At 37.3% G+C, this 26139-nt stretch overlaps 1 protein-coding gene across 9 annotated transcripts in view; it reads right to left on the bottom strand.

Annotated features, from left to right (window-relative positions):
• Nucleotides 1-26139, bottom strand: part of CPEB3 (cytoplasmic polyadenylation element binding protein 3) — a 77182-nt gene that overhangs the window by 15621 nt on the left and 35422 nt on the right. For 7 of the 9 annotated variants that reach the window (XM_058028629.1, XM_058028632.1, XM_058028636.1 and 4 more), the window contains exons 4-7: nt 22402-22458; nt 13914-13937; nt 9254-9421; nt 7436-7525 (exon numbers count right to left, since the gene is read on the bottom strand). In XM_058028629.1, the coding sequence (XP_057884612.1) occupies nt 7436-7525; nt 9254-9421; nt 13914-13937; nt 22402-22458 (339 nt within the window). The remainder of the gene's footprint in view (nt 1-7435; nt 7526-9253; nt 9422-13913; nt 13938-22401; nt 22459-26139) is intronic. The other 2 variants (XM_058028630.1, XM_058028638.1) reach the window with 1 other exon arrangement.

The raw sequence follows: 26139 nt of genomic DNA, 5'->3' as shown, positions 1-26139 counted from the left end.
TGCTTATCCCAAAATTTTCGAGACTGTTGTCAAGAGCTTCAAAGTAAAGTACTTCAATCAAAAGAAAAGACACCCCATGTCATTTGCACAGACGAAGTTAGTAACATATTTTCTGATTTTTGTATGTGTCTAACTCTTCTCTGAGCTGTAGAACATTTCTAAAGGCAGAACGCAGAGCTTCAGCACTAAGCTTTGACTTCCCTTCTTTTAATCAAGTTATTTGCTGCTGCGGTGCTGCTAATAACCATTTGAATGTTCACTCACATGTGGATTGTTTTCAGGTTCTGGTTTGTTCAAATTTATTGTCTGTGTTGACTGAAAGAAAAAGATGCAGCTTGAAAAACCCTCCTTAATAACAGAAGGATTTTTTTTTCAAAACTGGATTATGTTGAACAACAAATTCCTCTCAAAACCAAAGAAAATTCCAAACTGTTTCTGGTGAATAAGAGTATGCATCTCCCTGGGAGATCAGATTAGTATATAAAAAACAAAAATAAAAATACTGGACTTAGTAAATCCTCTAAAAAATTATGTGTTTAGCTTTACTAATGAAACAGCCCAGCCTCCACTGCATACAGCTGACTACTGGTTACACTCCTGGTACAGTCAGTAGTCAGATACTCTGCAGGTCCCAAAGGCAGGTAGGATTTGCAGGGTATGGAGCAGACACACTGTGCCAAGCACAGCACTGAGCCAGCTGAGGGAAACAGCAGCTCTGAGCCCAGAGAGAGGCAGGTGCAGTGCCTTGGGCAGAGGCACCCACAGCCCCTGAAATACTCACACTGCCAGCCCTAGCCTCTGATTGGAGAGGACACAAGTATAATTAGGGATATTATCTTTGATAAATTTATGATGTGTGCATTCCAATGATCTTGCACCAATTTTAGATTACTGCATCATTATTTTAAGGACAGAATCATTGAAGTGATCCTAGGAACCAAATACTTAATTTTATACATGTAATGCCTGTAGGACTTAATTAAAGACTTCAAGTTTTTAATGCGTTAAATAATTACAACTGATTGGAGGTGGGAGTAGGGAACAACTTACTTTTTAGGTGACCATCATCTAAACAATGAATATGCTGCAGTGGTAGTACAGAGTCTGTCTCTGCACCACCACCTGCAACAACCCTTTCAACATATTTCAATGATTTGAAAGGATGATTTTGTGCTTCCTAAATTATTAGCAAAACAAGATAGCAAAAGTTACTACAAAGCACAAAATAATACTAAGTCCTCAGCTTAAACACTATTCAAAGGACAGCTTTTATCCTGAAGCCCATAATACTTACAGATCGATTCATGTATCTCCATTTATAAAACAAAAGAAAACGTGACATTTAATAAAAATAGTATTGGGGAGGGGTGACATGTACAACCCACAGTAAAATCTACTTGGGTTTTAGGAGAGGTTAATGAGAATAAGACAAATAATTAACTCCTTCCATTTGACAAAAGTGGTCTGGCTACCTCTACAGATAAACATGGAAAGCTTTTAATGTACTTAGATATGTTCAAATTATTGAAAAAGGGTTACATGCTTGCTAAAAATTGTGGCTTCTTCTATAGCAACCCAGCAATTCTGAAAGAAAGTAGGATCTGTTGAAAGCTGGGAGAGAATAATCCTGCAATGCTACTGCAGAATCAGATTTGTTCTGCCTAGGCTTGGATGGCTCAAAAATACTTTTGTACTTTGCTTCACCAGATTCTTGTTTACCCCTAGAAAAAGAAGTTGCAAATGGCATAGTTTTAGAGAACAGAAATTCTCTTACATGAAGCAAGCTCCTTGAATGCTCTTAGATACCTGGCACAGCAGTCTCAAAGACAGACATTAAAAAATCATCATTATCAGTACACCACCTAGAATCCTCAAACATTTAGGACAAGACAGGAAACAGTGTTAAGAGCTTAAAAAAGGGAGGCTCAAACAAAAGTCACCAAAAACCTTAAAGAAAATTCTCTGTAAAGCATGCTAAAGTCACACAGCTACACAAGAGCACATGAGTGCCTACTGCATTTTGCCACCACATATTTTGTGACTTGCATTGATTTGGGATGATGCTGCCCTGCTGTGGGAAGACACAGGGACTACAAATTACAGACATGGCCTCAGATGTCAGGGGGTACAACAACTGACACTGCACACAGTCCCTGTGTTGGAACATAAAAAACATCTAAAAACCCTCCCAGAATCACTCTCTGCCATACAATGTAATTCTGGATAGGAAATGCCAGTTTCCATTCTAACAAATATTGTCATCTCTGACTTCAGTTTTTTACATACAAAAATTAGCTTGGCATTTCATGCTGGACTGTGCTGGTATCATATTTGATCAGTTATGCCAAAGCAGGCTGTTTTCTAGAACAGAGTGCTGTATTTGCACAGACCAGATACCTTCTTGTGAATATAACCAATGAAAGTGGAATTATGATTCCATACTTTACCTTTGCAACTGTTCACTCTTGTTCTTCTGGCAGAAACTACAACTGCCCCTGCAGTGGCATTGGAATTAACCATGGAAATGGTCTTCATCCATGAAATCAAGATCAGTCAAAAGACTACAACAACAGTGTTCCCATCTAAACAGTGCTTGGGAAAGAATCAGAGAGGCTCACACTATCTGTCCACCAATTGTTTTTAAATTAAAGCATGAGAATCATTTCATGTTTCTTTTTGCAACTTTGCTTACAGTGTTTTGTTTTCATGAGATCTCCCTCACCCTAGTGTCTCATATGGAGCAGTAGGGACAAATGTGCTTAATTTTATCAGATAACAGCATAACAAACTGAAGAACAGGGAAAACACAAAAGGATCAGACTGCTGCATCACACATCTGAATCAACTGTAAAGCCAAAGCATTCCTCCCATTCCAAACCCATCCTATCTTCAAGCTCTGCCATGCTTCATTTTCTAACTCTAATTCTCATCTCTATCCAAATATCAATCTTTCTAAATGAAAAAAAAAAGGATTTTTTGGCATATTTTTTGGCATTTTAAAACACATGGTGCAGTTCTAAGTGATTATTAGAAAAATCATAGTTATCACAAGGAAAAACCAGTAAAGAGTTTTTAAAAAGTTGGTTTAAAGCTAGCAATCTGTTAAAGGAAAAACAACTGAAAAAATGTTTTTGAAACAGTTGGCACCATCTGTTTAATAAAAAAAAAAGGAAAGAAAAAAATTACTGTAGTTAGCATAAGCATTGCTTAACTCAGCACACTAGCAAATAAGTGAAAACCCCATCAATTTATATTTAAATAAAACATGAATTATCTGGATTTTGCCAGAGATAAATAGACTGTGACATGGTAATGTGCAACTACTTTTGACAGCATCCTTTAATTCATATTTCTTTATTTCTCAATGTCTCATAGGTACTCAAAAGATACTTAACCAAAAACCACATTTAATTCCCAAATTCTGGGGTGAAAGCCAAGTAAACACATTATGAACTGGGCATCTGCTTACCCAAGACCAACACATGGCATTTATAATTTTGCCAGTTCAGTCAGTAACATATCCAAACAGATGCCAAAGGAAGTAATCCAAAGGCTTCTCAGGCAATGGGAATGAATTAGCCTTATTCAGAGGGAAAGCATTAAAAACCACCTCATTGCATGACACAAACATACAAACACGGTGCTAAGCTTACAATGCACAGGAGGGGTAAAAAGAAATGTTAAGGCAACAATGCAGATGCTCAGAACTAGAAATAGGAGCCTCTTCCACACATTGTCAGCTGTTGGCAGCTTCTCTTGCCCAAGTGCACAATATTCACTTTCAGTGACAAGAGCATCCCTGTTCTCTCAGCAACCTAAATATGGAACTCACTGGCAAGCAAGGTAAGGTAAGTTGTGCTTGATCTACAGAATGATTTTGGGTTTGCTGTTACAATGCCCAAAACTCAAACACTGACAAAGGCAGACTGCTTTCAGAAACACTGATCAGTGTATTCTGTGACATCAGACAAGATTCAGTAAGGGCAACAAACCCCTAGAGTATCTGGGAAAACAGGAAAACCTGGAATATACAGATAGCAATGATGTGCTTGAGGAATATGGTGCAGACACATCTGTGTTGCTGTGCCATCCCCCAAGATCCACAATGGCACTGTTAAGCTCACACTGGGATAAGCCAGGTGACCATGCTGGAGACCCCAGCTCAGCATCATTTCACACACAAACATTTCTGTCCATCAGGCCCAGCACTAAATCTGAGCTAATGTGCCCAAGCAGACCTGTGGTGACACCATCCTGCCCAGGATGTCAAATCCAGGCAAACCTTTGTTCAAGCTCAGTGCTGCAGGAATGTTTCTGGACTCCAACTGGTCCCAATGACAGCTTACAATGCCACTGCAGCTAAGCTAATCAAGCCCACCAATGAATAAATTAGCTAATAAGGCTTGCTGGAACTGGCTACACATCTATGGCCTGACTCACTCACTAAACTAACCAGATAAAGCCCTTGGGGGGGCTGGTGGGTGCTGGTGGAGGTCACTAGACTGTAAGCAACATTTTAATCTTTCAGATTTCATGCTTGATCAGATTAGCCATGGCTAATGGTTTCTGCAGCCTTCTCTTCCTAGCCCTAAGAATATCAACAGAGTGCTCCTAACACAGGCTGACTGCAGGGAATTAATTCATGTATTGCACCAGCATAGCAAACATTCCAGAATTCAATAAATTATACCAACAAGTAGATACTGAAAATCTGTATTGATTCATTCAGGATTACAGGGGATGTTGCATCACCTGGATGCAACTGAGGACAGAAAGCCTTGATGTGAAGCAGCAGCAGCATAAAACTTCACTGCCTGTGCTGACCCATGGCATCACCTACTGATGTTGTCTGCCCCAAAGCTCCCAGTGAACACTTACCAAAGCAAACAGACAAAAATCCTGAACCTTGCTGGAAGACCAGACACTGGCCCAATGACCTGGCCCTCCAGCAATGGAAAAGGCCATCCATCAAAAGGACACTGAAGTCCATCTGGAGGTGATGACATATGTTCAGAAAGAGCAGGGCTCAATTTTACTGCCTCTGGGGCACATTCAAGGAGCTGGGAGAAGCCTTGAAGGTCATGCTTTATCAATGTGTGAATAGCCTCTGCATCATGCCCACTTCACTCCAACAATTCATTTGTTTTCTTTCAAGATTGCTGGCATAGAAACCCCAGCTCTCTCCTCCATAATTTCATTTGTCCTTTGTTTTTTTGGACATGTTTTCCATTTGAAAGACTCATATTCAAAACATCAGAAAATTTATAGACTAGCAATGGAACATGGAAGACAAGACATCTAGAAAAATGAAGAGAGAAAACATTTGAATTCATGAGTACTTGACAGTGGAATAAGTCTCACTGAATTTTGCACCAAGCATAATTGCAAATATCTCTGTTTGTATTTTTAAGGGAATGTCCAATAATACACCAAACCAGCTTAAATTAAAAAAGTAAAACAAAACAAAAAAGATCCAAAACCAAAGCCCACCAACTTAAATTTTAGGTCTGAAAGAACTTCTGATCAAAATGAGCATTAGAGACATTTTATTGTGGTACTTCTGAAAATGATTCCATAATAACTTTGAAAAGCAAGTACTCTTTATTGGAAAAAAACAAAACAAAACAAAACAACAAAAAGCTGTGAAAAAAATTAGACATTCAAACTTTACCCTCTGACTCCTGGAAATAATATTCTGCCTGCTGTGTAGGTGCTGCCTGTGTGGGATCATAGTAAATCAAGTGCATTTGACCTAGGGAGCTCACCATGACTGTGAGTGAATGTCAGAGCCAGGCATGCAGGATGTCTGATGCTGCAGCCCTGACTGATAACTAAGAAGTCAGATATAAATAAATCTGGAACAGTTGGGATTGACTGTTGTTTAGCACTTTCAGACAGACGTTCAGGGCAACTGGCAGGGGCTTTGAAAGCTGTTTCCTATATTAGAATTGTGACAAAAATAGAAGTGAGGCTGCATTCCCTTGTCTTCTGCTAAAATAGATCTTACTCAAAAACATTTTACAAGTTTGTCAAGGCATAACTAGTCCACAGTCAGATAGAGAACAAAATCAAAATTGGAAGTCCCATGTTAATTCAACAAATAGTAACTTACTGAATTAATAAGAAGAAAAAAATAAAAAAGGGAAACAAGGAGATAATACTAAGAGATAATAAGGACAAGGAGAAGCTGGCTTTCTACTTAAAAACCCAAACTTCTAAGTGAAGGCACAATTAGAATTCACTAGCCAGAAAGACCCCAGAGATCTTTAAAAATAACATAAAAAGGGAAAAGCATATATTTTAGCATCTGTCCTTAGGAATATTGCAGAGGGGTTGGGGGTGTTTTTTGTTGTTTTTAGGGCTGTTTGATTTGTTTTTAAATTCAAGAACAGATGCTGCATAACTGCTGACAGCAAGGCTGAGTGGTGAGAATGAACAGGAAAGAGGAAGCATGTCTGGGCTTCTCTTCTGATTTTAAGTGTCCCAAATACTGTTCACAGGGCAAGTATTTGTCACAGTGTTATTTTGCCTCCAGCAATTAAGCTTCCAAATAAATTAAGTTGGCTTTTATTTGTGTGTTTTTACAGTCAAACTATATCAAAATATTTCAGGATTAGCTAGTTCACTGACTGAACAGCCCATTGTTCTGCCAAAATAATCAGTGGCCCTAATGAGCAATTAAGAGCTTCCAGGGTCAATGAGAAATGAAAATCTTTGCATATAGACCAGAAATTTTGCGTACAACTTCCTGCTACTGTTTCAGATCAGGAGTGAACTCAGGAACTACATGCAAGAGGCACATGTGAAAGAGAGCAGAATGTATTGCACAAAATCAGAGAGAGCAGGGTACAGCAAGAGCAGTTTGATTTAGCCAAGTGACCCTCCCAGAGAGATTTCCCACCAGCACCCAAAGCAGGAGTGCACAACGTTGTGCTGCCTGATCAGAGGCTGCCCCACCTGCTCACTCTGGCCCACCCTGGGTGCCCTCTGAGCTCCAGCAGCCAGGGAGCCCCGATGTGGGGCAGGACCAGAGCTCCTGGCTCACAGCTCACACTGGAGTCACCTCCCTGCAACACACTGCACACCCACCCCAGTGACCCAATCCAAGGCACTTCCTCTCTCACTCCCCTGGGTTTGGCAACATGCAAACCACAACAAAATCAGCTATGAAATTTCTGCAGCTTGCATTCTACCTACTGCTGGTACAAATGAAGACATAATTCAAGGGTTCAAGGTGGGCTGAAGAAGTACACACAGAGGAGCACATTTCAATTACCAAATTGTGAATTTTTTTTCCATCAGGACAATGGCTGAAAATATGCTTGATGAAAGATAGAAAATTCACTATAAAGAATCAAAACTTTGCTTTACCACATGGCAGATGTAATTTCCTTTTACCAGAACAGCCCTCTTAAGTGTATTTTAAACCAATTACCTTTAGGTGGAAAATATGACTTGCTTTCAGCTTTGTGAGGCCAGTCCACCACAAGAGGTCCAAACCTACGAAAGCTGGCAGTGATCTCATCTACAAAAAAACAAATGAGGCACCTTAGAGAGAACATAAAAACTGACAGTGGCAAGGTAAAAAGGTCTTACTTAAAATCAAAACAAAACAAGAATAGTGAAAACTGCAATGATGTCCATAGCAAATGCCTAAATATTATTTCATCTCTGTGCTGTACATGGCTGCTTAAAAAAGTGATTTTACATTCCACTAGTGGAAGTCAGCAGCAGGATTAAATGCAAACCTGATCTATCAGAAGTGAATATGCTTCAGCTGCAGTCTATTTCTAATTATAGCCACAAAGCAGGGTCAGATGCAGCCACATGGGACTGATGGAGGAGCTCCATGTCAGCACGGCTGCTCCTTGCAGCCTGCCCTAGAAAGAGGCTGCAGCAGGTCATGCCACTGTGGGCATTTCACCTTCCTCAGGCCCTTCAAGAAATCTGCCTTGAATTACCAAGTCTTTTCGTCACTTTTTAAGCATCAACTTGGAACCACCATGTAACACACATCAAGAGGAAAAAAGTATTTAAACTTCTTTTTGAAAAAAATCTTATTTTCTCAATACAATTTTAAACGTACTTTAAAGAAAGAATTAGTTTAATGTGATCTTAGGTGGATCAGAACAAGCCATCAGGAGAAACGGCAGTGGGGTTTTACAGTTTCTGGATTGCTGTTTGAGATGTGTCCAGTTTCTCTGACCCCATGAATTGCATGCCAGAATTTCAAGCATCTGGAGACAGAACACACAGGTTGTGTACCTGAAGAGCGGAAGGATAAAGGGTTACTGAAGGAGACCTCTCAGGAAAGCGGGTGACAGCTCCCAGGTCACCCTGTTACTCCCTCACAGGACAGACTGGGCACGTGTTTTGACTCTGAGTGTCCCAGCAATGTGTACATCAGTCATCCCTGTTGGGCAGTTGCTTCTTACAGCTGCAAATCCAGATTACCCACCAGACCCCATACAACAGCCCTGCAACTCTTGGTGTGACATGGGAACTGCATTTGAGGTGCTTGTAAACAGACTGGCAACTCATGCTATTTCTTCACTAAAACTGTACATGGTTTAGGCTTCAGATTAGTAGATAAGAGATCTCCCTCATTTCATTACAGGGTATCCTCAAATTCCCTGTGTATGCCCATTGAAGCTAGACAGTGGTGGATTCCAGCTATATTCCAGCCATGAAAAATACACCAAAAACAGTGATGATTTTGGTTTGGGAGTAAGAGTTTGTGGGGACACATGCAAGTAGAGCAGATAATGATTGAGAAAAACTCTGACCATCCTTGCTGGGTAGGTCATTACTTTGAAACTATATTATTACCCTATATTTATCATCTGAACCCAAGGTACGTGCTGGGTTATTTAAAGGCCACAGTATTTTGGAAAGGACTGCATTAAGAAAGTCTTTAGAGTCAACCACATCCAAGAATAGCAAAAGACTACAGAGGAGAGACAGTACCCACTAAGTTCCCTTTTTCAGCTTTCCCACTTGGCAGTCGTGGGAAGACATGGAGATCAGAAGACCTGCCAGGCAGCCACTTCTGATCTGCAGTACAAGAGCGCCAGGTAAACGCTCGGGTGTTGCAGGGGTGCCAGGGAGTGTTTGTTCTAAGCACTGCCACAAGCACTACAAGAGACACACCTGGGAAAATTCATTTGCCTCTATGAAAATATCATCACCTATTTAATAGTAATTATATGAAAGGCAACTCCCACATGTCAGCAGTGCAAGTGATTCACAGTACCTTCATCAATGTCAGGAGGGAGCCCTCCAACAAACACCTTCCTAGAGTAGCGTTCCACTCGTTCCCCGTTTTGGCAGCGCGTCGGAGAGCTGAGGCCCGAGGACAATGACTGATCCCCATGGCTGTCATCTAGGAAGCCATCCTCAAAAGGAAACAGTGAAGACCGACCTGGAACAGATTTTGTAGGATCTACAGTTAATGCTACTTCCTGGAGAAGGAAATATTTCAGTAAAAAACTTTCCCTTTTGCTGTTTTACTTTAACAGAACTTGCACTAAAGGACTAGGTGGTCCAGTTTTCCAGTTCATGTTCATTAGTATTGTTTCCATTTTTCCAAGAGTGTGTTACCTTTACAAGACAATAAAACTAATTTAGCTTTAAAACAAACCCTTGCAAATGGATAGAAATGAAAAACAAGTTATCTGATGAAATTATGTGTCACAGCTATAGAAATAACCTTTGCAAGATCTACATTTCAAACCAGTTAGAGATTTACACCTTCCATAACAGATCTTGAAGGAATGATCTCAAGATCCCTCAAGCCACTGCACTGCAGAGCAGGACAGTCCTCCGAGTGCTGTACAGGATCCTGACAGCAAGGGCTGCAGCACTTCCACCTCCAGGGAACACAGCCCACGCTGAGTAGGGGGGCAAACAGCAAAATAAACATGGAAAAGCTTTGGGTTGTGGATACTAAACAGGAAGTGAAGAGATTCAGTGAACAAGAAAAAAAATTTTGTTAAATAAACCGCAAAGAACTTGCACTTGAAGGAAAACAGTGTTAGGTAGAACAGCCTGTCAGCCTGTTTGTTAGAGTTAAAAAAAACATCCTTCCAGTCATGAACAGGCAAAATCAACATTAATGGCTCCTACTCAATTTGTTAATGAAAAGTAAAGAATTTATTTGTAACCATCTGAAGCAATAGCAACTTGTTTCTATTACTAACAAAGAACACACACATTATCTTAAGAACAGATTTATTAACAAGGAAGAGAAAGAAAAAATATTCAAAGACTGCATATAAGCATCACTTGCCCACTTTGGAATTTAACAATTCCCTATACCTGAGTAAATACATCTTGCAATATAGAGAGATGTATAAATAAGAACCACATCTCAACTCTGAAAAGGCTACCTGTCCCCTCATATCAAGGAGGATTTCTCCCAGGGATGGAATTAGAATTAATTGATACAAACAGTTTATAGGAGGGTTGATTACAAGTATAAATGTATTTATACTTTTGTAAGTGCACATAATTAAATTCAAAGGTAATGAATCACATGAAATTCACACAGCAAGACCTACAGTTTAATACCATACTGGTATTAACAGCACAGGAAGTGAAGGAAATAAAAACAGGGGCAAGGAGAAAAATCAAGACAGAGGGACAGCAGTCAGAAAAACATAAACACTGAAAATATCAGTAATTGTCTCCAGTAGCAAAAGACAGATTAAAAAAAGAAACAGTAATCCTGTGTATGAAAAACAAGCTAATAAAGTCAGGAAAGTCACTGACACACAACATCAGCCTGATTTTTAATTACAAACATCAGGCACCAGAAAAATATATTAAAAATAATATATTGAATGTTAAACAATGGAAGAGATTACAGACACAAAAATCCACTGAAGTAAAAATCCTACCGTGCATTTACACATCAACACAAGAAATAGGGTAAATGCCACAATCAGAGAAGGATGTAGAGCTGCTACCTTTCAAAGACTTGTTGTCAGAAATGGTGGGTTCAGAGCATAAAACACAAAAGACTTTTGATGAATATTCCATTAATGTACAAACACATCATGCATATATATAAACATATGCATCTCAAAATAAAAGAGAACATTTGCATGAGAGAAAAAATAATGAAGAATACTACAACTGTGTAAAAATATCAAATCAGAACACTCATTGAAAAGCTGGAAATCTGAAAATATCTCAAGAGATTGACATTACTGGAGAGATAATTCATCTTTTAATTCCTGCCCATGAACCTACCTTCTTGTAAAAAAGTAAACAAACAACTAACATGAGCCATTAAAGGAAGATGACATATCAAATTAATAACAAGGCGTTCCACCAAAATACAGATCTGCAGAGGAGACTGAGTTGTGAAGGAAATAATAAAAATTCACAGCAACTTAGAAAGCAAGGTATCACCTCTAAGCACCATGCCAGACACTTGGCAGTCTACAGGCACCACACTCACCTTAAATAAATGCAAATTATGTTCTATAAGTTTATAACTATGTGAAGTATAGAGCTGAATGTAAGAAGAATACATTTAAAATAATGGAAAGCATACAGACAAGGGAAAAGGGAATAACTGTTCACACTCTTCTCCAGTAAGGGGAAAATGAACTGCATTGAACACAATCAGTACATGCCAAGGCTGAAAGCAAAGCAAACTTTGGAAACCCTTGCTACAGACTTTTTGGGATGTTTAAAAATTTATGTAGGCTTAGAAAAGGGAATGAGTAAGAACAGGAGAAAAATGCAATCTAAGGCAATAAATATTAAAACATCACCTCAAGAGACTCCCTGGGCAAATTTCTGGGAGAACAGTATGGGAAAGCATCACTAAATGCACTTTTTTTGTAACATACTTCAGTACCCCTCCCTGGGCATCTCTGAGCTGTCAGAGTAGCAAAATAGTTTGGGCTGATTTCCCACAGTGGTGCTTAAATCTGTACCTGAAAAACTGGTTGTAAAAGTTAAAAAACAAGGTACCAAGAACATGACTCAACAGCTCATAGCATGATACCTACAAAGAAATGCTCATCTCTTTTCCCAAAGGAAAGAGAGAATCAAATAGGGAACTGAGAGTTTATGGCAAGCCTCAAGAAACGTCTGACAAAACTTCTTCTCTTTGCAGAGGCTTAGTCACAGTGACAGAATCAAACACTAATTAAAATAGCCAAGTATAACAAACATAAAATGAGTCCTTGCACAGACTTGCCTGTGGTTACTCTGCATATTATCCCAATGCAAATGTTAAAAGCAATAATAGAGAGTGATATATGAGAATATTTGATAACCAACACATTTTTTAAAAGACTGTTGTAGAATTTCATGCTTAAGGTTAAGGAAGCTCAAAACCAACCTTATAAAAGTCAAGGTAATGATAAAGCATGAACATCACAGACTTTAGTATGAATGAGGCAAGTCAAAATCCCTAACATTAATGACAAGAAACACACACACAAATCTACTTGTTAGTATGGAAAAGCCTGCATTTCACACAGGAAACAAGTCTTGTGGAATGAAACATGCTTCTTGGTAGTGAGAAAATAAATCTGAAAAGCCAGCACATTCAGAACTTGTTTGCCCTGTTTTGTCTTCACTAATATTTATATAAAACAGCCTAAATTATATTCATCACAATTACTTCTGCATTATTGTATTTTGCTTCTACAAGTAAACAGGAGTTGCCAGTAATTCATAGTATCCTACTGATTCCTACCTCCTTTCCTACTTTGGTGCCATTTGATCAATCTGAAAACACCTGCCACAATCTTAAAATTTAATTAAACAGTGTTCATGTTCACAGAGAGTAAGTTTGTGAGGAAAATCTGAATCTTTTGTTTCAGATTTAGCTATCGAATGAACACTAAAATGTGTCAGCTTTGAACAAATCAGAGCAAATTCTGAATTACAAACCATGTTAGTATGGCCTGTACATCCTACCACCTCAACCCATACAAATGACAAAAGCCCTTAGACACACTGGTTTGTGTGATGCATACATCTGTCTCTAAGGTGATGCAAATTCTACATTTGGAAAAGGGGGCAATGTCACCTGCCTAGCTGGCAGAGAACTTCAGGAAGGGAAGATAAAATTAAGTTTAATGCTAAAGTACCCCTTGCAGATGGCACTACCTAAATGTAATTGTTAAAAGCTGCCATTTTCACTGTTATTTTCTCAATAACAACCAGTCTATGTAAGCTCCAGCACAGGACAGAAATGTAAGCTGCATTAGTGGCTTGCTCAGTATAGCTGTTGGACTTGCTATTGTCCTTGTTCCTTCATCTCTCAGAACAAACTGATACATAGCACTGTACATTTATAAAATATTTTCAGTTTGCTTTATGTTTTAAGGGTTGTCTATGCTGAAATACTGTTAAAATGTGCTCAAATACTGTACCTTTAAAAATTATTATCAATATTCACTGCTGAGGACAGTTACTAGCATTGGTATTCACACATGTTCTATCTGAGGCAATTCAATGTAATGAAGTCTAATATTCAGAAAAAGCTGTTTAATGTAAGAACAAAAGTAATTTTTGAATGTTCAATGCAGCAGTTAAACACTGGACTCCTACAAAACCAACAAACACCAAACATAAACCCAAACCCAATCTTTTTTTGGAACACTGCATTTCAAGTCACAAATACATGTCATGAGAATCTTTACATTCAGCCATCCTCCAGTTCTCTAGTAATAGCAACACTTGCAGTTATCAGCTCAGGATCATCACCGCTTTAAGATGCTGTTAAAAGGGAGCTGTTTTGCAAAGGAAGAATATGAGATTGATTTATACAAAGCAATTGAACAACTACATATTGTTAAAATTGGTAACATCATCTTACCACAAGAAAACTAGATATTTATTTCTCCCACTATTCAGCAAACAAAACATTTAGTAAATACTTTTACCTCTTCTCCGCCCATAGCTCCTGGCTGCATGTAAACACAGAAGAAAATTGTGGGTACAGCTGTCATTAGATTTAGCTCCAAAAGCAATGAGAATGTAGCTTCTACCTCTTCTCTTTTCCCCCTCCCACCATAAAGAAGGAAAAGACATTTAAAAGTGCAGGATGAAATTCAAACAATCCAAGACAAGAAAAAAAGTTGAAGATAATACAGCCAGGGGACAAAAAAAAAAAAAAAAAGAATGAACATACCTGCTGTGGAAGGTTTCTACATAGCAAAGGGCAAAGGTATTTAAAAATCAGGCATATAGGACAGTATTATAAAATAATAATTTAGGATTATGATTTTAAGTGGCAATAAACATCATCAACAGTAATTCTAATTAAAAGAACCAGATTTGCATTTTATTAAATAGTTGTGGAAAACATATTTCCCAATTATGTTTCAATTTAAATAATTAACCATATGTAAATACTAAAATCCTACTAAAACAATATGAACTCAATAGCCAGTACCTTCCTATGAATCAAACTAGATTGACAAAATGCTTTCATAACTACCAGAATAAACACAGCATTTCAATGAGACATGCATCAATGGCAAATCCACAATGTTGGACAACTTTAGAACTGTATTTTGTGATGTAGTGGCAAATGCAAAACCCAGAATTTTTGATCTGAAGTTTTAGAAAAACAGAAAATAATCTGGAAAACACATCTTTTACACAGGATCACTGATGGTCACAAAACAATCCATCCTGCCAAGGTAATCAAACATGGAAGGCCGGGGATCAAGCGGGTTTTCCAACAGAAGCGAGCTCAGGTGAGAGGCAACAGAGCTTTGTTTTGTTTCCTTCTCTCCTCATTGTAACACTCTCAGTGTTCCTGCTCCTTCCCAAGCCCAGCTCTTATTTCTGAACAGTGCCTATATTTGCATTTACACATAGTCTTTAAGTCCATAAAAGTTACTGAAACTCCCTGAAGGTATATTTGCCTGTAAATTCCAGGGGCAAAATAGTGCAATTCACTTAAACAGGAAGACAAGCAAGTTAGTTTTTGCTGATTTAAAAACACTGCATCATATTTAAATACTCAAAGAAGGTGAAGTTTCACCCTTATTGATTACATTTTGCATACATATACACACAATTTGAAAATTATCTCAGTTGTAACTAGTATTTGTATTAAAATGTTAATTTTTTCCAAGAAGCTGAGTTATTCAGCATGACAACTTCAGAATGTCAATGCACATTTTATTATGTTGCTTTCTCAGGATGTGAAGTTTGAATGTGCCATTTGAGACAAGTTAAATAAAAAATACCCATCTTGCTCACAAGTCAAAATTCACAGCACAACAGATTAAATAGCAGGAATAGTTCATCAGGTGAATTTCATAATGCCTCCAGTAAATACTTTAGAAAGTAAACAATTTAGAAATTATTCTTGAATAAAGACATGCAAGAAAATAAGAGTACTGCACTATTACAAACAATGAAATTACCAGAGCTATGTTCATGAGATTACTTTCTCTTTTTGTCCAACAGAAGACAAAAAGCAACTGGGAGCTCCTTAAACGCTACCCCCACTAAAGCACCTGCTCCCCATGTACTGGTTTTGGTGCCACATATAAATGTCCTTTTGCACAGAAAACCATCTCCTGGAATGTTTCTAAATTGAACACAAATGACTCTTTCCTAGGTATGTCCTGGATCATTAATATTAAGGCAAACCCAGGTGCTTTAGGAGGGGATGAGCACATTTCCCCTTGTAAAAAGTGCACGGGTGGATTGTGCAGCTCGCAGCAGGATCATCCCTGCCTTGGTGTTTGTCCATCCTCAGCAACGTTCTGTAACTGTCAGGTACAAAGTTACATAACTGCTGTGTCCCAAATTGCATGGCCTCAAATGCAAAGGAACAACAGATTCTTTTTCAACCACTGATAACTCTCCTGAAACTATTAACTCCCCTCGTCCCAGAAGCAAATCCTATTTTTATGAACATGAAACTCTAGCATGAAGGACAGAATTTAAGCTTTTAACAAACCAGCACAACAAACTCCCCAAACCTCAAATCTTGTAATGCAATCAAGGAAACTCAGTGTTAATGCTTTGGAATTCCCCAAAGCCTGCAGCTAAGATTGCCCATTGTTGCAGTAAATCAAAACTCACTCAAATTTTAACTGCATCTCAAGGCTACATGAAACTGATGAAAAAAAACTTTTCTGGGATTTTTTTTACTCTTTTATTATAATGTGGGACTGAAACTGCACCTTGTATTTGTATCAAATAATCAGCAGTCCTAGGAAACAATAAATTTTTGAATCCATAAAATATTAGCTCAAAATATTTTAAATAAATATCTACATGCTCTCCATATCATAATTTAAAATTAATTTGATCATGTAATTTCAAATTTATAAATAGGCAACAACACTTATTTGTATTATCATATTTTATGGAAGACTTAATAGGCAGTATTTTCAGATTTTTAAGAACATTATTTCTTCACTTCTGGTACTTATCTTGTTCATGCAGTTATGTGGCCACAATATCAAAGACGCACACTTCAAAGAAATCTTGAAGACACATGTTAAATTGATGTAAAATAGCATTACCTCTATGAAAAAAAAGAGTTCAGCATTTTCAGACTAGAAATTTTGGAGCTATACTGGCTAAAGTAAAGTTTATTTGACAAGACTGGGAACCTCCTTGATTTATAAGGTACCAGAATCTTATTTCTAGCTTGGAACACTCATTTGTATTCTTGAAGCAGTCAGCAGTTCAGAACAATACTTGCTTTAGGACATTATGAGTTATGCAATGATTTTCTAAGATCAGAAAGGAAAACATGTCAAGCTTTTGCTTTTGAACAGAGGGTCTCTGAAGTTCTTAGGATCTGGAAGTTTACAGGTGAATTAAAATACCAGGGAAATGAATTCATGAACTGAGAGAAGGTGACACAAGCAAGTATAATTATGCAATGTGCTACAGAGGGATCATCCAGAAGAATTGCAAAGATGGACATTCATCTACAAGTGGTTCAAAAGGTGGTTCTCAACTTCCATTAATAGATCTGCACATCTGGATGTGCAGATGGGCACTACAATGATTTGGTTATATGAACCTCAACAGTCCCTTGTGGTTGATTTTTTTCCAATATTAACAATGCAAGTGTTGCAGCAACCTCCCTTCTAACATATACAACAGAATCTCATCACCAGAAAATCACAAGCTACATGTAAGCTGTGTGCAGCTAAGTCCCACACACTGGGCCTCAAACACTTGATCAAACACATGAACTGCATTCAACATCCAAAACCAGCTTAGGTGTCCTTTCCTGAGGCATACAAGCAGCCAAGCAACTATAAACCTTCCCAAGAGGGAAGGTTTATCTATTTTCATCTTCTCATTTTAGTTTAAAAATCTGTTACCAATAAAACTCACATTTTTAACAGCCAGGCTGCTTCATCTCTTCTAGCATCATATATAATGCTCTTGGAGTAGCCTGGCAAATCTTAAAATTCAGAGGAAACAGATGGCACTAACCCACAACAGAGAGGATCACAAAGATGAAAGGAAAGCACATTGGTGAGGTGGTGAGGCAGGAAAAGCAGTGGGGAAAATAAACAAACAAACATGAAGGCAATAAAGAGCTACCAAGCTGGATTAAAAGGAAGACAACAAATCTTCCTCTGCTAGAAAAAGCCTTTATCAGCCACTGATAAGAGATACTGCCTTCAGTAACAGCCAGACTGGATCTCTGGAAGTGCAGATGCCAATACAAAAAACTGAAAGCAAGAAAGAAGAAAAAGCATGTACTTACTATTGCTCCCCTGCTTCCCCTTTACCCTTTTAAAAATTAAAATAGGTATAGAAGGGACTTTGAGATATCAGCAAGCCCACCTCACAGCCTCCAAGGCAGCATCAATACCAAATGCTTGTACAGCTGCCTATGAAAAACCTCACAAGGTGATGAGCAAAGTGACAGCTCCCACACTCTGGGGCTCCTCTGAACCCCACTGCCTTTGCTAGCTCACACTTCACATCAGACATGTTTTCCCTCCACTTATATTCACTCAGATCTCTTCACAACTAAATCAGGACTAGCTTTGCAAACCTTGTAAGTTTTCTCAGTGTTTTTTATTCCTTTCTGTTATTCTATATATGCCATTAAGATGATGACACATTAGTAACCAAGCCTGGCAACTGGGCTAAAGAGCTCAGCAAATTCCTACAGGCAAGAACTGAACTATTAGATGAGATTGATGCCTCTTGGAATTTAGTCACACATTTGCCCAGAATATTACCACTACAAGAAGAAAGCTTTTATTAGCTGTTAAACAGCCAACCCAAGATCTCGCAAGACAAAAGTAACTCAAGAAGCTTTCAATTTGGAGCAGTTTATTTCAAGGTATAACAGTAGCACTGGCAAAACTTTCAAATATAAAATGCTACTTCAGCAACTCTTACATCTAAACACTATATGTGTTTGAAAACAGCACATCAGGAAGAGCTAAGTACAATAGCTCTTAAGGAGACAAGCAATTTTAAAAACAACAGAAACATGAAAATAAAAAATGAAATGGTTCTGTTGGCATTACATTTCCTGTCATGGCATGACAACTTCCCCACATAAATAGGATTAACAAAACAAAACCAAAATCTCAACACAGACATGTAAAAAAGTGCCCCAAATCGTTTCCTTAATGTCTTTTTCAAATTATTTTACTCTGAATAAGTAGAACTAAATTACACTAATGAAAAGAAAAGACAGTCAGATGGAGAGCAAATAGTACCAGACCTCACATATGACACATTTTTGTATGAGACAAGAATGAACAGTGGAAGCAGATGGAACATTTGTAGCCCAACAGGACTGCAAAGTCACTGTGCAGAGAAGCTTTACAAAAAACAAAATTCCAGCATTTCACAAAGGGGTTTCATTTAACTACCTTTAGACTACATTTATTTTACAGAAGATTGTTGGGGATCCCAGCACAACACTTCAGTGCTTCTTTATGGAGATCACACACCCTCATTTATTCCCATCTTCCTTTTTCACCTGCCACACTTCTCTCCCACTGAAATCACTGAGGCTTTCTGGAGTTCCCAAGAAGCCCTGAAGACAGCTCACCACCTGCCATGTCGCTGACTATGCATTCATGCTGATCACTCAGCCCTGGTTGCTCAGCTAATCAGAAAGGAGCACATCTTCAAGAGAAGCAAAGGCTGCAGAAATGTATGGCTACAAATGGTATTGGATATTAGCAAGAGAAAGGATGCAGGACACCTTTGAGTTAAATTTATGCCACATTTCCCCTACAAATTACAGTATCAAGTATTTAATAAGGTGTTGTAGATGAAAGTTTATAAAAATTCTTGCACTGTTTGGCCCAGTATGAACTAAAAAATTACCTTATGTCACTAATTGATTCTAAATACTATTTTGATTTGAGAAATTGCATTTAGATCTAGTACAGACAAAAGCTATACCATTTCCCCTTCAAAAATGCTTCCAATCTAATATTTGCATCTTCCTTTTCTTTAGCTGTTCTTTAGGACTCTGCTTGGATCTCTCTGAATATTTGAACATTGCACTCCTCTGCAGAAGGATAATTCTGAACTTTCAGAGCATTTATAATATAAACGTGTTTATACACATGTTCAACTCTGTATGTACACTAGCATGATGCCACTAATGACACTAAGAGATTCATAATAATCATGCATATAAAAGTAATCTCTTTTACCCCATGAATTTCATTATTTCAGAACTCAGTGTTTTCAGCTGCTGATGATTTAGCCTCGCACAATGAACAGAACGGTGGTGGCACATCCCCTGTGCTGCCAGCTAAGCAGCACCTCACAGCAAACAATGCCCTCCAACACCCACAGACAGCAGCTCAAGGCAGGCAGGCAGGAAAATCCCCAGTTTCCAGAGGCTGGAATGAGCAAACAGGAATAAGAGCTGAAGCACAGGCAGAAGTGCTGCCACAGAGGACGAGGAGCTGGAGACAAACATCCCCCAAAATCTTCCCCTCTCCCTACAGCATGTGAAGTTTTGCATTGCTCTTGGCATGAGCACATGTTCTATTCCACCTTCAAAAGATTGCCTACATTGTCAGTGTGAAATTGAGCTCTGAGTAATAAATCTTAAAGATTATTACTATGTCTTCACAGAAAAAGAGAAAAATGCTTATGAAGCAATGCATTTAAATAGAATGTGAAGTTTGGATTTGCAGACTCAGCAGAGAATGTTTGGTTTCACAGAAATTAAACACAGATATGACAAGTATTATGATTTAAAGACATTATATAAGTTTTCAAAACTATTCCAAAAAAATACTGTGATGAAGTATCTCTTGGGAATTTTTATTTTACTTATTTAATTTTTTTAACCCAAATCACAGCCATTCCAGCACATAAAAGAATGTTTCTTCTTGAACTAAATTTTCCTTGGTATATTTCCCTATTACAGGGAAAAGGTAATGAATGACATGGGAATTACCTAGTTCTAAATTTTTTAAGTTTAGCTACATACAAAAAAGGATTTCAATCACTGAAAGTAATTTTTAAGCTTGTGTACTTGAATATTGGCTTTTATTCTCACCTCTTCAAAGATTTAAAAGTAAAACCCAACAGGTTTCACAGTACAATAATTCTAGCTAAGGGCTCTCATTGATGGCCAAAAATGGTGTGGCCTTGCCTGGTACAGAAAGGAAGGGAAAAGAGTCGCAGAAGAGGAAAAATATATGGGAACTTATTCAGACTGGGGAGTTGTGCTTCATTTCATTTTGCATAAATTGCATATTTATGATTCCACGCTTATTTAAGTCTTTAAACAGTTAATATTTGAATAAACCAATCATATTTTAAATAGTGCAAATGCATACATATATATATAGTTTTGGTCCCTCAGTTAGCTATGCTGATATGTTCACCATGCAACAGGACTATAGCTACAAAAGACGATTGTTTTTTATAAACTATTGTATAGTTGTTGTAAAAAGTTCAAAGAAATTGGACAGGAAAATAGCTTTTTTCATTATTTTCATCAAAAAGGAATCAGAATAAAACACAACATTCATTTAAGATAAAAGCAAGTTATTCCAAAATAGTATAACTTGTTTCAGTTTTTCATTCCCAACGTTCAAAAATCTGTTAGACTTTGTAAGAAATGCTATCATGTATTTCATCATAACTGTCAATTTTTAAAGGTAACTCAAAATTCAATCATAGTATCCCATCTTCACAAATATATTTATATTGCAGTTAACTTTTTGAAATGGACACTGTAGAACAACAAATACATTCTGAGACCAGAATTCATGTCAAACACCTGAACTGTGTAGACCTTATTTACTCAGAGAGGCATGAACAGCTTCCTCCTTTAATAACCTCTTTAATTAAACAAAACGTTTCTCCTAGTTAATTATTTGATTTCCCATAATTTCATGTGCCATAAGGAAATGGGGTTTATATTCTAACTGTGATAACAAAAACTCCCCAAAGTATCACCTCACCATTAACTGTGTAAAACTAAGAAGAGGACAAGCAAAGCCCCAGTTTTCAAAAGCTGGCCTTTAAAGCCAAATGTTAAACACCTTGTATCTTATCTATTACAAATTTTTGGTTCTTCACATCTATAAATTATTCTTTGCTTGGCACTACACAAAAAACCCCTGCAGTTTTCAGCTATACACAGTCTAACCTACATAGACAGTGCAAAGGCAAAAGATTTTAGAGAAGTTTGTAAGTAATCCTAAAATGTCTAACTCAACACTGTAAACAAAAATGGACATTTTGAAAGAGTCAGCATTTCTCAGGATTAGACAGACAAATATCTGCTTTGATTTGCAGAGTTCAGTTCAGCATTCTGCTGGTGCTGCCTCACACCCTGTCCCCCACCTTCCCCACACAGGAACTGTCTTCCACATCCATTCTGCCAGGTTTTTTTAGTCCATATGATCATGACTGGACTTTCAATCTTACTTTTATTTCCTGACAGTAAAAAAAGCAATAATCTCTCAGTGAAGTGCAGTTTTCCTCATTATTTAGATGTCTAAACATTCTCCCAATTCCTATCTACATAATGGAAACCAACAAGGCAAACAAAATCAGTCCATGTAATTGTATGCAAAACTTGTAACAGCTCATCCCAACAGGAAGAAATATGTCTGGAGAGATATCAGAAATCAAAATAACAGCTTTAACACACATACACACCCACAAAAGAGGGAACAAGAGAGACAGTTCTGTAATATTCTCCATAGCAGGCATTATGAAGCTTGCAGTGAAACACATAAAGCCATTACCAAGTTAATATAAAGAATCAGAGGTGATTGACTTATGAAAAACATTCTCAGAGAGTGAACATGAACTTCTATGCAAACATTACACATATTTATGTCTGACTGTACAGCTACACACACAGTAGATGTAAGAAATAATATTCTACATGGCAATATAAACCACTAGACATCAACTACTTACTGTTAAGAGCCATAATATTGTCTGTTCCTGGATGATGGAAGTTTATTCCCATACGCCCTGCAATGTAAGTAAAAGCTATTTTCAATGTTTTTATTTCAAAACTGAATTAAATTCATTAATATGAAAAATTTCTAAAGGGAATGAACAGTCAGGGTAGCTGAATCTTCCACTGATTAAAGAGAACTTCCCAAGAATACACATTTAAAATATTTAACACCACAGTACCTTCAGTATTATGTACTTAAAACATAAACAACTAAACAATTATTTTAATACATTCCTTTACTTTGCACTAAGCAAGCATTATGCTTACCCTTTCAAAACAAGGCCTCAAGTTCAGCCTTGCTGCAGTTACATCATTTATAGTTCGCTTCCAATAACGAGTACAGCATTACAAAACTCCACTTAATTGGTAAAAATAAATCATCCTTTTTTATACTAGATGCAGCACCTTTAGCTTTCAAGTTAACAGATAGTTGGAGAGGGAGTTCTTTCCCTGGTTTTGCATTCTTCCCTAAGACTCTCCCATCACCTACCATTTGAGATAAGACATTGGGCTGGAAGGAATATTGTTCTCAAGCAGTACATTCATATGTACTTTGAAAAATAGATATTCTTGACCTAAAGGAGACTCTGCAGAGAAACCTACTTTTATTGTTAGAGCAAAAAATGAGCTAGTAGCAGCAGTGCTGTTCAGATTCATTTTGGATGCTTTTTAATTCAGCTGAAGTATTAAACCTCATCCTGAAGACACTTTGGCATAGGCCTTTTTAAATTAAACCACCCAAGAAAATCTACAAGCTGTAATTTTTATTGGTCCTTAATTGGAAAAAGATTTAAAAGGATAATTATGGTCAGGTAAAAATTTATTTCAAATAAGTATTGTAAGTTCCTGTATATAATGGAATTCCACTTCATAGGCTTCTCCTATCTCCAGGTCTGTGGCTAACTTTGGGAGCTAAGAGGTCATTTTACATTTCTTCACTACATGGACACTCAAATATGGGTGCTCAAGATCCACTCACCACACTGAAAACCAATATAATGGTTATGTTCCTGTACTTCTGCAAACCCAAATTTTAACAAACTCTGGCAAAGCAGAACTAAAGCCAATCCTCTCCAACATTTTTAGTTCCTATTGATAATTAAAACTTTCTTTTTCCAGTCACAGAAACTGCTGTGCTATAATGAATATTCTTTCTGAACAGATGCAGCATGAAGTTTCAATACACTTCTGAAACTAAGTCATAAGCAGGTTAAGAAAAGTAAATCAATCATTTCTTCACATTTAAGTTTTCTCCTTCTTTTAGAAAACAATGACACCACATTAAGGCTAGGAAGCAAAGAGCACCTCCAGAAAGAAGAACAAGGTATATAGAATTTCCATTTTTACTTTCCAACTCCTTGAGCAAAGCTTCTTAAAGAGATGATCTTCATTAACCACTTCACATTTCCTAATTACAGACATAACTCTCCTATACATATTTTCACATTAATCTGGCACTGCAGAAACATTAAAGCTGCTATTATTTCATCTAGTATAACCTTTGCTAAAATACGTCAGCCATCTCCAGATGAACATTAATCCCCTTTTCCTTACCAGTGTATTAATGAGTGTGAGGTTACAGGTAGTACTTGTAAAGAGAAAAGATGTCTGTACTAATTTGTACTTTAAAATTAATACTTGGAATAGAAGGAAAAAAAACCAACTATGAAAAAATGGAGTAAAATTTGAATGCATAATGCTTGGATGGCTCCTCTTTTCCTTTGCTGAAGCTGAAATTCTGCTGTTCAACCAACTTCAGAAATAGAATCCTATCTGTGACATCTGGGTTTGGTTTTTTCCTCCCTCCAGGCTGTCACTGGACCAGGTGCTGCTTGTGTGACATTTTGTCACCTGCCCTTGGCCTGCTATTTTTAAACAGTTCTTGTCAGCTATCTTTTGAGAGGAGCAGAAAATACAGAGCAGCACAAGCAGAAGGACATGTTCTCCCACTGAGCTAAGCCAGCCTGCAGGATAATTCTGTACATCTTCAGAGCTCCCTCGTGCCACTCCACAGAAACAGATTAATGGAATCCTTTCAAAACACACCTGTACTAAAAGCATTCAAAAGAGACTGCCAATATACCATTCATGAGACAACAAATTAATTGTGAACAATTATACAGCCTTGCATATTGGTTATAGTGTTTTAATATTTTGTTGCTTGAAGCAAATTATTCAATTGAAAAAAGAGGCCATCTGTAGATTACAAAACTGTTTAATTATCTAAGGAACAACAAGAGAACAGAGAAAGGAAATTTAAATTTTTTAATTTAAAGGTGCAAATGTAGAACTGAAATATAATTAAGAATATGTACTCTCAAAGACCTATTTAGATGAAACACATAAATGAAAACTAAAAAACAACCAATTTTAGGAAAAACACATATATGTTACCTGAACATTTACAAAATCTGTATAAGCACATATTACTAATTATAGTTATAAAACAAAATCTCTAGATAAAGGGTTCACTTTTCAAGAATATTAAGCACACTAAACAGAAATGTAGGGAAGTTAAGAGCACAGAAGTTATGGATTCCAGCAGTTCAGTGAAATTATAAATAGGAACCCTTCCAGTAACTACATCCCCAGTACTTGTGTTCAGTGTACATCTGCCATTTTCAGTCTGCCTGTCTTGGTTTCATAACTATTTACTGAGTATATTTCCAATTACATGCTTTTTTACCATACACTTAGAGCATTGCAGTTAGGCTACAACAATAATCACTCTTCCATGTCTTTTCTATTCCTAGTTTAGAAAGAAAAAATTCTAGCTGTATACTTCCTGCTCTTGAAACACTTCAGAGCATGAATGAAGGCTTGATGATTCTTGTATAGCCCAGGCTGCACTGTTGCTTACATCATTAAATTTCCTAAATTATCTCTCCTAACAACATTTGGAGAGACTTTTCTAGCTGGACTGCCTGGGTGCCCTGCTGCATGTGCAATATCATATTTGTCATGGCAGAGAGCCCAATTCCTTTTTAGAGCACATCAAGTCTGTGCATCCTCTCTTCTGCATTGTACTGGAAATGAGATAATAAATAAATAAATTTAACTTTACCTTGTTCTTTGTAAAGGTGCATACTGATCCTGAATGAATTCTGAAATCTTTCTAACAACTTCAGGAAGTATACCCTTCCCACATATGAATCTTTCTTGATTCTTTTGCAAATAAACTTTTGAAAATTGTCTAGATAATTGTGAGTTACATGATCAGTTTTGAGAAATAATTCTGTTCCAAAAATAGTAAAAATTCGTATCAGACAGAGTTTTACCACTATTGCATTTCTTCTTTTATTCATTTGCTCTTCCTAAGTGCTTCATGGTATTTTGAACTTGTGTAACCCTAATCAGCACCTGGATATGAATACTCACATAGTGAAGAGCTTTTAAGATTGCAGTTACCTATTTTAACCTTTCTGATATTACAATCAACATTCCAAGAAATAATGTTCATTGCTTATATATTGAGAAAAACGTCTTGCACTATTATACCTCATGATTTGCACCAGACTGACCACTTATACCAATTCAGCAATTAGTATTTGGCATAAGATTTGCTAGAAAATGGTAAAGTTGGTCAGCTTTTGACCTGTCCTGAACTTCCTTGGAATGAGAACTTCCTCTCACATAATTGTTAAGATCACTGTTGATATCAATTACAATTTATGACTACAGAATTCTGTGGC

Source organism: Melospiza georgiana, chromosome 8 (genome assembly GCF_028018845.1).
Source record: "Melospiza georgiana isolate bMelGeo1 chromosome 8, bMelGeo1.pri, whole genome shotgun sequence".
Lineage (NCBI taxonomy): Eukaryota > Metazoa > Chordata > Aves > Passeriformes > Passerellidae > Melospiza > Melospiza georgiana.
The sequence above is the reverse complement of the archived record's forward strand: the minus strand, read 5'-3'. Positions and strand labels throughout refer to the sequence as shown.